Source organism: Mastomys coucha, unplaced genomic scaffold, assembly GCF_008632895.1.
Source record: "Mastomys coucha isolate ucsf_1 unplaced genomic scaffold, UCSF_Mcou_1 pScaffold11, whole genome shotgun sequence".
Lineage (NCBI taxonomy): Eukaryota > Metazoa > Chordata > Mammalia > Rodentia > Muridae > Mastomys > Mastomys coucha.
Window position 1 is genome coordinate 18,510,601 of NW_022196893.1, and position 15,764 is coordinate 18,526,364.

At 50.8% G+C, this 15,764-nt stretch overlaps 1 protein-coding gene across 2 annotated transcripts in view; it reads left to right on the top strand.

Annotated features, from left to right (window-relative positions):
- The window catches only part of Tafa5 (TAFA chemokine like family member 5), a 224,096-nt gene that overhangs the window by 76,125 nt on the left and 132,207 nt on the right, over positions 1–15,764 (top strand). Inside the window, exon 1 of one of the 2 annotated variants that reach the window (XM_031352228.1) lies at positions 4,062–4,395. The exons of the other annotated variant lie outside the window; for it this stretch is intronic. Within the exon in view, the coding sequence (XP_031208088.1) occupies positions 4,305–4,395 (91 nt within the window). The 5' untranslated portion in view covers positions 4,062–4,304. Of the gene's footprint in view, positions 1–4,061; positions 4,396–15,764 lie in introns of those variants that run through there. 2 annotated transcript variants of the gene reach the window in all.

Below are 15,764 nucleotides of genomic sequence, written 5' to 3' on the forward strand. Positions count from 1 at the left end.
AATGATGATGTAGTTTAGGATTGTTATGGTTCCTTTCTTTGTCCCTGAATCATTTCTGTCTTCTCAGAGTTAGCTGTGGCATGTATGTCTTTGGCCTCCTTTCTCTGGCCTTGGCTTTCTGTAGATACCTGGTGAACCGATCTGTCAGGCTCTGCTACATGGGAGGGAAGCTGGAGGTCTACAGTCAGAGAGCAGTAACTGGTCAGTGTTCAGGAAACAGTCAGAATACAACACATGGTTAGGGTGTTGTAAATTGTCAACATACCATAAATATTCAGTATGCAGTGATTGGTTAGGATCTTTAAAGGGCCAGAACCAGACAGGGTATAGCAATGTCCAGGGTGTAGAATTTGTGAGTAAATAGTGAGGGGTCAATAGGCAGTAACTGGTCAGGGGATGCTGTGGGCCACTACTCTCTGGTATGCTGCCTATGTTCTCTGGAAATTGTGTATGTTCACATCCATGCACATGTGCGTGCGTGCAAACACATAAGCCTCTTTGGAAGTGGGCTTAGAGCTTAGGGTCAAACAGCCTCCCCCAGGATGTGCTGGCCTGGTGAAATATCATGTCTGGGGCACTGTAGTGTCCAAATATTTAGGCTATGTTGCGTGAAGGTCCTCCATTCCACCCCATGCCACACCAGTTATGTATGCATCCCTGAATTTCCCACAAGGGCAGGGGTCATGGGCATAATTGGCTAACCACTGAAGTCTGTGGAACCTGTCTTAGAATAATATAAACATACATGAGATCCCTAAGAAAGCCAATTATATTAAATGTAGTTATCAAATGTTAAAAAAAATAAAAACCATTTTGAATCAAGGGTATGTTTGCGTCTTTATTAAAGCATTACATGAAAAGCCTAGCTGTAGAATGACTGTAATTTGAAATAATGGGGAACATAGCAATGTACTGTGATAGCCATAGATCTGTAACTTGATATGAAAATACCTGTGATTTCTGTTGGTGACAAAGTCACAGCCACAGCTAAACTATTGCGTTTACTGCTCTCAGGCCTAATTAAAGGCACTAGTCACTTATACCTAGAGATATGTAACGTAGAAGATCCCCTTCCCTTCCATCTGGATTCCCATACCTCAGGTGTGTGGCATGAGGGGACTGTCCCTCTTTGGGCAGCACATCATGGCTTCTTCAGGTAACTGTCCTGGCAGCAGCAGTTACTGGGGTCTAGGGGTCCTGCATCTTTGGTGATGTAGCTGTTTGGCTAAGTACTCTTCCATCAGCAGGCTCAATGGGTGGCTCAGATGGTGCCAACTATTTGGCATGGTGAGGGAAAGGGCACTCTTCAGATGGCTCCTCTCCTACACCCAGCTCTCAGCACTTGAATTTCCTTGGCCTGCCAGCTCTTGAACTTCACTCTGCCACAGTCTAATGATTTTTTTTCCTTTGTGTCCACAGCCCCTGGTATTCCTCCTGAAGCCTGTGGGGGTTTCCACTAGTCAGGTGAATGTGCACTTGTTGTCTTAAACCCAGCGGGCTTCTCAGTTTGGCACAGTTCATCTGCTCCCTGGGTGCCAGACTCAAGTTCTTGGCTTTTTACCTGTAGTTTCTGTGAAGGGCACCAGCACTACCACCTGCCAGCCCAATAGGAGGGCTTGGTACCTGGGGCAGGATCCTTTGGGTCCTAAGATTGGACACACACACACACACACACACACACACACACACACACACTATCCAGTGGGAATGAATTAATTGGTGGGCCATGAATTTCTGTAGGATCTTTCTTTTTCTTTTATAAATTCAGTTTGCAAAAAGATACTTCAAACGGCTAGTTCTTTTTCAGATAGTGATCAGATTGGGGACAAAGCAAAAGTCAGGGGTGGGTCTTCTCTGATTGCAGTCTCTTTGGGACCAAATCTGGGTGCGCATGATGAGCACCCACCAAACCCTGGCCCCTTCGAAGTGGAGCACACTGTTCCAGGTGAGGTGTGTAGGCCAGCGACCTTGGCGGAGGTCAGGCTTCTCAAAATGGACCCGACAGGATCCTGAGGCTGCTGCAGGAAAGGCTTTGCCATAAGATTTGTAGGAGTACTTAAGATGGTAAGGTGGGGGCAATTATTTCATGGAAGGGCTCCAGGGAACTGCTCAATAGAATGCCAAGTCCCTCCCATGGTAGATTCTGAATTGTTTAGTTGGTTAGCTGTTGCAAGGTCCTTTTGTCAACCGTTGGGGTGGGAGTTCTGACTAACACTTGTCTCTTCAGGGGTTAGAGAGGGGTGTTGGCAGCCACAGAGACAAACTGCTTTCCAACAGGCCCCTCTTCTGCCCAGGTGTGGGCATAGTAAAGTCTGGTCAGGCATCAAGTTTGATTGGCCAGTTGGCTCTACCTTTAATAGTTATTGGTCATCCTGTTACTACAGACCTCAGTTTCCCCAAGTGGAAAGTTTGATTTTTCTGACCTCCAAGAGCCCTTCAGAACTGGCCTCTTTTCTTACATGACATGTGAAGCTGATGAGCCTCAGACCCCAGACAACGCCCACCCCGGCATGCCACACAGGCTAAGCCTAGGTCCCTGGGTTCCTACCCAAGGCTCTAAGCTGAGCATTTGAATTTCAATTCAAAAGTGCCTTCAGGCCTTCCATGCTAGTCCTGGTGCTGTTAGCATGGAGGGCCCCTCTAAAAAGGACAGCTCTGCCTTTAGCTCTGTGCCTCCAGACACAAACGCCGGCTCTTCCTTGCGGAAGAATGGAGGCGGCGGCAGGGAAATGCCTGCTGGCTTCCTCTGGGGCTGGCTGTGGGCATCCACTGCCTGTGCCATTGGGTGTCCCGCAGCTGGCTGGAGGCGGGCACTCAGGAGACCCAGGATGCAATGTGGTGGTGGGGAAAGGCTGTGTGTTTCTGGTCGCCTGTGCTATTTTCAACCCCCTCGAAACCGCCTACGGAGAGCAGCCTGCCCTGAACCTGTCTAGCAGCACGTCAGCCCGCTAGTCCTCCTTGTGGTTCTGCATTCTTCTTCCCAGGACCCGGGGTAGGAGCCGGTTGGGGGCTGGGCTCGCTTCCCCCACTAGCGGCGCCAACCCGGCCGCTCTGCAGTGAGGCCCCAGCGCACCTAGGTGGAGCCCGACCCGCAGTTTTCAGCTGGACCAGCCCCACCTGACCCTCCGGCACGCCAGACGGGGGCGCTGCAGGGCGGCCAGGTCCCCCGGGTCCCCTCCGCGGCCCAGTGCGCATCGGCAGCTCGGCGGCCCGGGCGCTGCACAGACGGCGGCAGGCGCGGGCCAGAGTCCGAGGCAGCGCGGCCTGGCCGCCTGGGCCGACAGAGACCCACGTCGCGCTCCCGTTCCCGCCGCAGCTCGCAAAGACGCCGAGCCGAGCGGCGGGCGCGCGCCACCGGCACCGGAGCGGCAGCGTCCCGCGGGCGGCGAAGCGCGCAGCGTCTCCGGCCCCACCTGTCGGCGCGGCCACCCTCAGCGTCGCCCCCGGCGTCCCCTGCCAGCGCGGGCGGCTCGCGGCAGCGCTGGGCCCGGCCTCGTCCGGGCTGCAGAGGCGGAGGCGCGCTCTCCCGCGCGGAGGCCCGCACCGTCCGGGGTGAGGGGACCGGCCCGGCGGCTCCGGGCCGTGCAAGTTGGACTGCGGCGGACTCGGCCGGGCCGCTCGGGCCCCGGCGGTGGCGATGGTGCTGCGGCTCCGCGAGCGGCGCGCAGCCCCGGCCCTGAAGCTGCCTCTGCGCGGCGGTGGCAGCGGCGGCGGAGCGGCCCCCTAAGCCCCCCGCCGGAGCGAGAGCGGGCAGCGGCGGCGGCGGAGCCCGAGAAGGCGGCAGCGGCGGCAACAGAGCAGTGGAGGGAGGCGACGCCGATCTCTGGCGCGGGGCGACAGGCGACCAGAGCCGGGGCCGCGCCGGACCCCCAACCCGCCGGGCCGTTGCGCAATCCGCGGCCGGTCTGGGCCCTGCTGGCGGCGCGGCTCCGGGGGCGGCGGCGGGGCTGATTCATGGGGCCGCGGCGGCCAGTCCCCCGCTCCCGGGCCCCCGGCGCCCCGCAGCGCGCGATGGTGGCCGAGTGGCCGGAGCGGCGGCCGCCGCGGCCCGAGACTTTCTGCTAACCTCCCCGCCCCCGCCCGCCCCCTCCTCGGCGCCCTCCCCCGCGTCGTCCCCTCCCCCTGCCCAAAAGACACAGATCGCCTCCCGGAGTGGCGCCTCCAGTCGCGGCGGAGCGCGGCGTTGGCGGCGGATGGAGGGCGCGATCGGGCGGCCAAAGCGGCTGCACCCAGCGGGGCGCTGATGCGGCTCCTGGACCTTCGCTGCGCGACTTCGGGGGCGTCGGCCGAGTTGGCACTCCGCGATGCAGCTCCTGAAGGCGCTCTGGGCACTCGCAGGGGCCGCGCTCTGCTGCTTCCTCGTCCTGGTGATTCACGCGCAGTTCCTCAAAGAAGGTAATTGTCCCCGGCGCGCGCGGTACCCTACACTGCCCGCGGCGGCCCCTGCGCGTGATACTGTTTCCAGCATCTTCCAGCGCTGCCAGCGAGGTGGGCCGAGGCTCCGCGGGGCCAGAGTAGCCGATGGCGCGAGCCTTCCCAGAGCCCAGCGCTGGATCTGCCGCCCCTCGGTGCCTCTGGGTTCACGGTCGGCGCGGATTAGCTGCGAGCCCGGGAGTACCGGGGCCTGGCTAGCTCCAGTGTAGTCTTGGAGCCCAGGCTTAAGCCCAGGCTGCGGTTGCCATCCCCTGCCCCGCAAGGCTCGGTGGCAGTTGCGCCTACCCGCATGCCATCGGCCCTCGGTAGGTGGCACCAGCGCTCCACTTTGGCAGCCTGGCTGAAGCCAGTGCTGAGCAGGCCAGGACTGAATGGATTGGGGGCTGGGGATGCAAAGATTGTCAGAGAGTGAGTGAGGACTGGGGAAACTGCACCCATGTCCCATGCAGCTTTACAGATCGGGTAGGGTACCCACCAGACATAGGCCAGGTGAGCAGAATTCTTCATCACCAGAATGCCTAGAACTGGAAAACACTCAGCTTCTGGCTTCCTTTGCCCTCCTGGTCCGTTCCAGATCGCAGGATTGTCCCATCCAGTTCTGGAAACTCTGTGAGACTTGTGTGGTACACCTTGGACTCTTGTGATCATGGCAGCCCATTGGGATTCTTGCCATTGGCTTGTTTGGTGTACACTGGTAGGCGGCAAATAGTGGACACTGTTGGAAACTTCTTGCCCTTTAGTCTTGGTGTCTCTGGGCTCAGCCTGCTCTGGTGGGCACCCACTGTAGGTGGTCGCTAGTGCCCTTGCACCGGCCATGCCTGTACTGGCTAGCCCTCCCCTAGGTCAGCAGGAAACACTGAGCCCTGGAAAGTACTGTTGTAGATTCCTACCGATGTTCTCACTACCCCCGGGTTTCTAACGATGAAAGGCTTGCGATATTCTATGGCTTCCCTGCCTAATTAGTGAGCTCCTGGATGCTGGGAGCTTCCTGGTTCCTGGGAGCATTCTGGCCTGCTGTACATTGTTAAGATTGTTCTCCCTTGATTTCAGGTGCTGCTTTGGAGAAAGTAGCTGGTTTTGCTTTTAGGCAGGTGAGCCTGCTCAGTTGGAGCTTACAGGCCCTTCTTGGAGTTAGAGGCCGGTCTTCCCTCAACTTTAGGTGATCTGCTTCATGAGTGGGTGGTTCTGCCACGGGCTGGGGTCCCCTGCTATTAAGATAACTCTTTCCTGCAAACGAGTCATTTCCTTCAGCCCTCATGCCAACCCCCAGGGCTATCCTCAAGTTGTTATCATCTGCTAGACAGCTGTGTGTGTGTGTGTGTGTGTGTGTGTGTGTGTGTGTGTGTGTGTTGTGTGTGTGTGTTGGGGGAGGGGGCTATGGAGAAGACCACATAGTGACATGGTGTGCCACACACTCCAGGACACGGGGTTCCTTATACTTTGAGACCTTGTTTGGGATACAAGTTCTCTACCCTTTCCACTGCTTCTTTGTTTGCTGGGGTATTCACCTGAGGGGAAAACATGGATCTTAAGGTGTTGGGGCTGCTCTGAGTTCATCCAGCCTGCTTGAGTTATTGTGTTATAGTCATATGTGGCCTGGCCACAAAGAGATGCTGGTCATTTAGGAGACATGCAACCCAGTAAATGGGTTCCTTCTGCCTGGGACTGGTGGGGACAAATCAGTCCCGGAGTCTTCTAAGCTATTAGATTTGGTCCTTTGATCAAGATGGAAGTTCTTGTGTCCCTGGTGGCCAAGTGTGAGGTCACAAAGGCAGTATGCCTTGGCACCTGTGCTCTGGGGTGGTAGTGGGGAATGTCTCCTAAGGATAGATTCGCAGGACAAAGCCCCGGGCATTTGGTGTGGATAGACATCTGCATGTTGTATATGTATCTATGTTGTCTATAGAGTAGAGTAAGGCACGGAGGTAGGGCATGTTGGCCATGGGGTCATCGGACATGAAGGCACTGTCCTGGAGGCTGCTCTTGAGGACGAAGAGTCTGAGTGGTTACCCAGTCTTCCCTGTGGGAGCTTGTGAGCCCTGTTGTCCACTCTGACTTGTTTGCTTCTGTGACCCTGGATCCCAGTGTCTTTTGCCTTCTGTCCAAGAGGTCAGGGATGGCATCCTTGTCTTGTTTGCTTGTTTGTCTGTCTTTTTCAGTCTCTGGTATTAGAAGCAGGAGGCTCAGGATGGGCCTTAGGGTGTTGAGTGAGAGGCTGAAGACCACGGTTCCCAGGGGAGTCACAGGGCTCTTCTGGGAGGCTTGGGTTGCAGGCTGGGATCTACTAGGAGACAGAGAGAGCTAAGCAGTTTGGACAATTGGGACTTGTTGCCTGGGGCGGGGGGGATTGAGAAAGAGCTGAATAAATAGCCATTTCCATGAATCTAGTTTTTTTCCCCAAGGGGTGAAGAATGGGGGATCCAGGGGGCCATTTTTCCCATATTTTCTCTTTTATGTGGAGATACAGGCTACCCCGTGGCTAATCCATCCCACTCTGGCTGGCCTGTCTTGCAAGCGATTGCCAAGATGAATAGGGTTGTGAACCCAGAGAGAGGAGAATTGTGGTCCTAATTGCAGCCCCGGATTGTCCAGTTTCTGTTAGAACAGGTCTTGCTCAGCATGCCTACTCAGAGGGCTGGGGGCAGGTGACCATAGCTGAAGTGTGGGGTTCAGGCATCAGTGGGGTGCCCTAACTACCCGCTAGGATATTACCAAGCCTTGCTTGTTTGTGCCAGGTTTGTACTTCTAGCTAGGACAGACCAGGGCAAGGGTGGATGTGTCAGGAGCCCTGCTTGGACGCTACCACATCCTTATGGGAGCAAAGCAGGGTGGTTGCAGGATGAAGATGGGGGAGCAGGAGGCTAAGCCCACAGATGTCTTCTTTGTGTGGGACTTGGGACATGGTGTTAGGGTAACAGCTGGGATTACAAACATTCTTAAAGTCTTTGAAACACCTGAGCCAGGGGCCAGCAGCACAAGGTCTGGTTTGGATCGTTAGTTCTGTAAGAAACACCCATTCCTGGCTGTCTGTAGCGGTCCATGAATTTCTGACCTGTGGGGCCCAAAGGAGACAGGACCAAGATTTAACCCACCAACTTCTTCTTTGGCAGAGAGAGACATCCCTGTGTGTTTCCATTAGCTGTGGATTTGAGATTTAACTCTCTGTCCTTGTAAATCCTACTGATGGCTAGGCGAGAGTTGCGTGAGGCAAGCATGCTATCAAAAAGCCTCTTTCTTGGGTTACTTCTGAGAGCTTGTGGGGAGATGAGCACCTGTGTCTGGCTCCCCCAGCACAATGTCCCAGCATCTTAGTTCCCGGAACTTAGAGTCACCTCACCCAGCATTATCCTGTTCAGCTGCTCCCTGAGCTGACTGTTGATTGAGCAAATAGGATTCAACTTTAATTTATTTCATTAGGTCACTACTTCGGAAGTTGAGTATATTCTGTGAGCCTGTGTGGTCACACTGAAAGAGACACACTTAACCCTGGGCAGGCATGCAGGGGTCCTAGGTTTTATTTCAGTAGAAATCACTAAGTGACAGCATCCATGCAGGACCTACACCAGTCCCAGGGCACTTGTATATCTCTGACATTGGTCAGTTAGTTTTTTTATTTTATTTTATTTTTATTTTTAGGGATTTTTGTGTGTCTTTGCATGTGTGTATGCTTGTATGTATGTGTGTCTGTAGAAGTTGTACCTGCATATGTAGAAGCCACAGGTCAACCTTGGATATCTTTCTTTAGATGCTGTGCCCCGCAACCCCCTAAGACAGGGTCTTTCTCTGCTTTGGAACTCAGTGACAAGCTAGGCTGAGTGGCCAGTGAGCCCAAGGGATGCACCTTTCTGCCTCTCCAATACTAGAATTACAGGCTACACTTCCAAGCCCAGTTTGTAAATAGGTTTATTTGTTTGTTTGTTAATTTGCTTCATGGTTTCTGGGAATCAGAATTTGCCTCTAAGCCTACTGGCTGGCACTTTACCAATTTCCCTATCTTCTCAGTTGTAGGCCATCTTTTGAAAAAATGGACCGAGAGCCAGGCATGGTGGCACACACCTTCAATTCCAGTACTCAGGAGGCCTCTGTGAGTTCGAGGCCAGCCTGGTCTACAGAGCAAATTCTAGGACATCCAGTGCTGTTGTTACACAGAGAAACCCTGTCTTAAAATAAAATAAAAAATAAAATAAAATAACAACAAATAAAAAATAAAACAATGAATTTGAACAACATACCAGTTACTGGTCCTAAGAAATTATTATTTTAAAAAAATACTTGTTGATGGGGCTGGAGAGGTGGCTCTGCAGTTAAGAGCACTGGCTGCCTTTGCTGAGAACCTGAGACCTGTAACTCACTTCCAGAGTATCTGATGTCCTCTCCTTACCTCCACGGGGACCAGGCGCACATACCACATGGCAAACAGACATGCATTCAGGCAAAAGTATTAATACAATAAAATTAAAGTTTTGTTTTGATTTTTGTTTTTTTACAAAATTACTGAATTTAAAAAGTGACTCATTCCTGTTATAAATCCTTGTTTCCCTGGACAGGCTATGGCAGTGGGCAGAGCCAGGTGGAGCCCACTGGGGTTGTATAGGGGCCTGAGGCTGTTTAGAGCAGCCTGGCTGTTCTTGGTAGAGAGAGGCTGAGCTGTGCTCGGCTCTAGCCTAGATCCCACGATGCACTGAGGGCTGAAGTCTGGATGTTTAAGGAAAGGGCTTTTTGCAGACCTGGGTTCTCTTAAGTTCCCCGAGCCAGTCTGAATCTCACATCCTCTCCAACATGACTCAGGGCTGCATGTAAAGGGTCCCAGCTTTGCCCATGGATTTCAGGGCTCCCCAGTGCTATCTTCTCTGTCCTTATCAGGATACAGAGCTCTATATTTCCCATGCCCAACGTCTGCTTCTCCCTAGCCTTCTTGTAGCCTTTACTGAGAGGCCAGGTAAGCAAGCGAACAGCTTGCTAGAGAGGGATGGGATTGGGAAAGCATTGAAATAACCAGCTCCTTTATCATCATTTACTATCACTTCCTGTGTGACACAGAATCTAAATAAAACCCACATTCACCATAATAGGATTCTCATCTGCCGAATGTCTGACAACTGTAAAAGTTAAAACATGAAGGGGTTGGTAATGGAAGTGATGCACACTGGCTCACTGTGGCTTGCCAGAAGCCACAATTTCCCAGCTCTCCAGCACAGAGCCAACAGGAAGACCCTTGAGAGACAGGCAGCGGTAGGGATGAGCAGCGCTAGGGTATCTAAACAGACTGTCCACTTGGGGACTGGCTGCGCACTTGCAGAGCTGGTCTTCCCTGTGCATCTTGGGAAACTCAGTCTTCTGTCTTGCTCTGACATAAACTCAGTATTTGAAAGCCAGGTCCAATCCTTGACTCTGGTGAACCTGACTGCTTGCTCAGCCCAGGCAGTATATTTGTTAATATACAGGGTGTCAGAAGGGGCAGCCTTAGGATGTCCACTGCTGACCTTTTCATAAGTCAGGGGTTTGTGTTCATGCCTATGATTACATATTAATTAAATACCGAGATGTTTATATCGTACGTAATTTGCATAAGCATATAAATTCATGAGCATGTATTATGAACTTGATTAAAAATACAGCTGTGTAATGAGGGTGGGGTGGGGGCTGCTCCCTCTCCTTGTTTCTATACGAGTGGATCCATGGGTGTTGTGTGAACGCCTATAGCCTCCTAGGGCCCTACTATACATGAAAACTTCACCGTGACTCCTACGACTACAAGTCTACCTGTGGCATATATATGCCAGCACACATTTTCTTTACTAAGTGGGGTCTGCCTCTTCTGGTCTCTTTCCTCCATCCATGGACCCCATCCTGCCTGTGTTGCAACTCCTCCCCACAAGGCTTCTCTTTTCCTTGCATTTGGATATCATCTGCAGCTTAACTCGCCCTTGTCCAGGAGGCATGGAACTGTAGCAGTGGAGTACGCACAGGCATCACACACACCTCATTGTACAAACCAGGCACACGTAACATATATGCACAGCTTACACATGCTACAACGCATCACATGTACTATATAAACATGTTCCATATTCATGTTATGTATAACCACATCACATATACATACAAGACATATACATATATATCCCATATTAACACCACATGCAGTCATACTACCTATATACAATATACATATTCATGATGTACAACTCATATATACACTGTAGACCAAATAAACACAGCACATGTAAACACATACCATGTGTGCATATAACCAACATGTACATTGACGCATTACTACACATACCCCTTCCATATAATTGTGGCTTATCAATACCTTCTGTACATGTAGCCCACATGTGTGCAAAATATATTAACATGTCATGCACATATATCCCACATATACACATAATATATTAACACCTTGTAACTTCTAGTACCCCATACGACAGAGACACACTTGCCACACATATAAACCACACACATAAAATGTATACATATACTGTATACCTATAAATACAACATATAAATGCCAAACACACACCATATATGCACATGTATATATCATACCCATTGCACATAATGCATAACATACAAAATACTTAAATATATCACACTCTGCATATGTAAATATACTATATATGTTGCCTATATACACATACAGATACACTCAAATGTGTGTATACTTCACATTTTATCACACAGGTACTATGCAAACAACATCTGTACACACTTCCTACAGACAGAACACACACAAATATACACTATAGATACATCCATGTAAAGCACATCCATTCCATGTGCTATACATACTACCATACCATGTTACTTCCCATTTATATGCCACATTCCATTCACAACTAACACAAGCACACACCCCCATATACACATCTTACACAAGCATGTGAAAACACATACTGCACATATTTCCCACACAAACCCAAACCACACTTGCAAACACACAGTACACACACATATCTCACACACAAATGTATGCCCTCTACATACACACACATGTATATATCCCACACAAACACACATCACACTTGTAGACACTCTGCACCCTATCTCCACAGGCTTCTCATCTACAACAAGAATGGTAGAGACGGGATCCAGCTCCAGCCTGTTCTCTGCTTTTGTGGCCCATCCTGTATTTGGCAGCTTGGAGCCGAGCCTTCCCAGAGCATTCCAAATCCCACAGAGGCCAGGCAGTGTCCAGAGGAAGGGAAGACAGGGCCTTTTTACTGAAGAAGTGTGGCCTAGTAAGAACTAAGGGCAGGCTGTGGATTTCTGAGGCTAGGCCCAAGAGGTCAAAGGAAGACAGAGCCCATAGCCTCTTGGTGGCATGGCAGACAGGCGGTGCATGAAGTGGAATAACTCATGCCCGTTTAGAGCAGCAGGGCCTCAGCACATCACTTGAGTAACCATGACACAGTGGTCCTGCCTCCCTCCCACTGTTCTGCCTGGGTCCCTTTCACTCCTTCCTCCTCTGAGTTGGGTGAATGCTAGAAAGTTCATGAAAAGGCTCGACCCTGCCTCTGTGTCCTCTTCGCACTGTGATTGCCCGGCTGCATCCTGTGACCTCCCTGATCTGGTGGTAATGCTGGTGGTGCTGGTGATGGTGGTAAAGGGAGAGGGGATCCCATAAGTTTGACAGGCCTCCACAAATCGTTTCTAAGAGAGGAGTTTCCTATGAAGAAAGTGAAATACTGGCCAGTATGAGGGGCCGGGTGGCTGGGAGTGGCCACACAGGTTCACTTCCACACTGGTCCACTTCAGGACTGGGGCCAAACCTGGGGTCTAGGGCTCACAAAGGAACTAGAACAGATGTCAGCACTGGCCTGGTGAGGGTGACGGGGACACCCTGTTCTTACGCTCAGTTACTTCCCCTCTCACGTAGGGTTCACCAGGAGTGTCCTCAGTGAGTTGGGTGAATATGTTTTCCAGGAGGCTGGTATCCTGATTACTAAGTGCCAAGCTAACAATAAGTACCACATCCATGTGGGTAGAGCTACAAAGGTCATGTACTGTGGATAGGTTGGGGGGAATCGATAGGTCCTGGTTCTGGGCAGCAGCTGCCCTGTAGTTTCCCTACCCCCCAGCTGGACTGTGTGCTCAACACAAGGGTAGGCCCTGTCTGCAGTCTCACTGTCCTCCACGGAACTGATAAAACCTGAGGCACTGCCACCTTCTACAGAGAAGGATGAGCAAATATTGGCAGTCTGGTAGAAGTGGCGTCCCTCAGGAAGGCCTGGCTTCTATGGATGGTGCCTGCATCCTGCTCAACTCCTAGTTGCTGGCCCTGGCACTGCTGGATGCGTTCTTGAAGCCCCGTCTAGACTCCATGGTACACAGCTGGCAACCTTCACAATGCCCAAGTGGTCTTAGGCCTTTTCTTTAGCAAATAGGCACTTCGTTGGAACAGCACAGCAGGAAGTGGAAGCTAGACTCACCATACACTTCTCCAGCCCCATCTCCTAGGCATCTGGGTTCAGTGCCATGACAGGCTCCAAGGTCCTCATCTTTTGGAGAAAGTTTCCCAATGAGTGAGATCAGGCTGGCTACTCTATGCATGTGACCCGTAGTACGACTGGAAGGACAGAAAGGAGACCTGGGAGTTAGTGTGACTGGAAGGACGACTCCCAGCCACTTTCAGACCTCTGCTGATTCATTTCCTGCTCCTAAGGACAGGACGCATACAGACCTGAGTCTAGCTTGGATAATAGAACAGAACTTTGAAACTATCCCAGCCCACCCATATGAGGATCACTCCAGGCAGGTCTCTGGGGTGATGCAACAGCCCTGTGCTGCTAGTTTTATACCAATTCAACCTAAGTTAGAGTGATTTGAGAAGAGAGAACCTCAGTTGAGAAAATGTCCCTACTAGGTTAGCCTGTGGGCAATCCTGTAATGCAGCTTCTTGATTGATGATTAATATGGGAGAGCCTATGTAGTCAGTACTATCCCTGGGAGAGCCTATGTAGTCAGTACTATCCTGGGGCTGCTGGTCCTTGGTGATATAAAAGCAAGCTAAACAAGCCGTGAGGGGCAAGGCTGTAAGCAGCTCTCTTATGGCTTCTGTATCAGCTCCTGCCTCCAGGTGCCTATGTTGAGTTCCTGCTCTGACTTCCAGCAGTGATGGACTGTGACCTTATAGTTGTAAGATGAAATAAACTCTTTCTTTCACACGTTGTTTATGGACATGGTGTATTAGCATAGCCATAAAAAATCATAACTTAGATGGAAATTGGTGCCAGGATTGGGGTATTGCTGTGATGGACTTAACCATCTTTTGGGGAGATCTATTGGGAGGATTTTTGAACTTCAGCCTAGAAAAGTCTTTGGGTTCTTAGAGCTTGATGAGAAGTTGTAGGAACTTGGAAGATAATGCTGAGAACAGTGCAGGTGATGGAGGCCTGCCTCCAAAAGTTTCTTAGGGAGGCAGAGACTCTACCAGGGCCATTTGCGTGATATTTTGAACTAAGAGTTTGTGGTTCTGGTCATCTGGGGATGGAATATTACCTTGCGACTAAGAAAAGACCACTATGACTGAGGCAGAGTCTTTTCTTCAGAGTCGAGCAGTGCATGATGGGTGTGGCTCCGAAGCGGTCAAAGTCATACCTCACGTTGACAGCTGGACTCGGCCATGGAAGAGTCTCTCAGGTGGAGCTGGTTTTGAAGAGGTCATGGAAAGCTCAAGCTGAGGCTTTGTTTTAGTTAGGGTTCTCTAGAGTCACATACCATGAGTGGCCAGGACAGGCTGTCAGTAATTGCAATGAAAGCCTCAGCCTTGACAGAGTCATGAAAAGAAGTTGAGGCCAGGTACCACGTGTAAGGGTGTGTTCCAAAAGAGAGACTGGGAATGGAATTGCTGCTGATGACAGTGTATCCCAGTTGAAGAGCCTCCAGCATTTTGGACATGCCAGTACCATGGACAGCAGCAGCCATGGAGTAGAGCTGCTCTGGATTTAGGAGAAAAGCTCCATAGGTTGTAGAGAACAGAGTCAGAGAAGTGACCTAGAAGATGTCTGACGTTGCCCCTTCTATACTGTTGGACATTGGTTTTGCTTTAATTTGATTGTGACTGTGCCTTGGCTCCTCCGCTCCCTTAGAGTAAGAAAGTAAGTCATTTATGCTTGATCTTACAGAAGCCCTCAGTTACAAGATTTTAGGATTTTAGGGAAAATGTAGATATTTTAGAGAAACTTTGAGGTTTGGAAGAGACTGGATACTTCACTGAGACTGAACTCTTATTAAAGCGTTTCAGTTTTTAAGGATTCTCAGACTTGTAAAAGTTGGAATGTTTTGCACGATGATATTAATATTAATATGGAATGTTGAGGATGGTTACGTTTTAACAGTGACATTTGTGTGTCAAGCTGACAAGGGGCCTACGGTGATGGCTGGTTTTACGTTAACATGACACAAGCTAGAGTTATTTTTGAAAGAGGAAACTTCAGTTAAGAAAATACCACCACCACCCCCTCCCCCCCCACACACACACACCAGATTGGCCTGCAGGCAAGCCTGTGGTATAGCTTCTTGATTGATGATTGATATGGGAGGCCCCGTACACTGTGAGCAGTGCCATCCCTGGGCTAATGGTCCTAGGTGCTATAAGAAAGTAGGCTGAGCAAACCAGGAATGAGCATTCCACAATGGCCTCTGGTTCAGTCTTTGCCTCTGTTTTCCTGCTCTCATGTCCCTTAGGGATAGGATGTGACCTGAGAATTATAAGGTGAAATAAACCCTTCCCTCCCCAAATTGTTTTATGGTCATGACATTTTATTACAGCAATAGAAGCCCACTGTCAGACCAGCAGTGTCTTGGGGCCATGAGTATTTGCTTGCGCTCTAGTTGCTTCTCTTGCTTTTCACGTTGTTTCTTTGTCATGTGTAATTCTTCTGAGAATGTAGAAGCTGAGTTTGTCAGGGAATCGCCTCTGTTGACAGGGAGCACCCACCCTACCTCCAGTCTGGTGTAGCACATTCTGTTAGAAGCCTGAACGGTTCCAGCCATGGTCTGGCTCTGAGAGCTGCCAGTTGGCTCTTCCAGGAGCATACATAGAGATTGCACCTGTCTGTCATATGCCTTCTGTGTGGACAGAGGGCCAACAGGCCCTGCTGTCTCATGCAGCCCCTGGGCTTGGGTGCTGAAGGAAAAATTGTCTTGCTGACCATGTTTACAGAAACATGATCCTGAGCATCAGGGATAACTGGGATGGACCATGAGGGTGTGAGCCTCAATGTATTGGAGAGCTACTATCTCAAGACAGTAGGCCTCAGGACAGTGGTTCCTATTGACCTGACTTAAGCTGAGCATTGGAGACTCCAGATCCATAGCGTGGACCC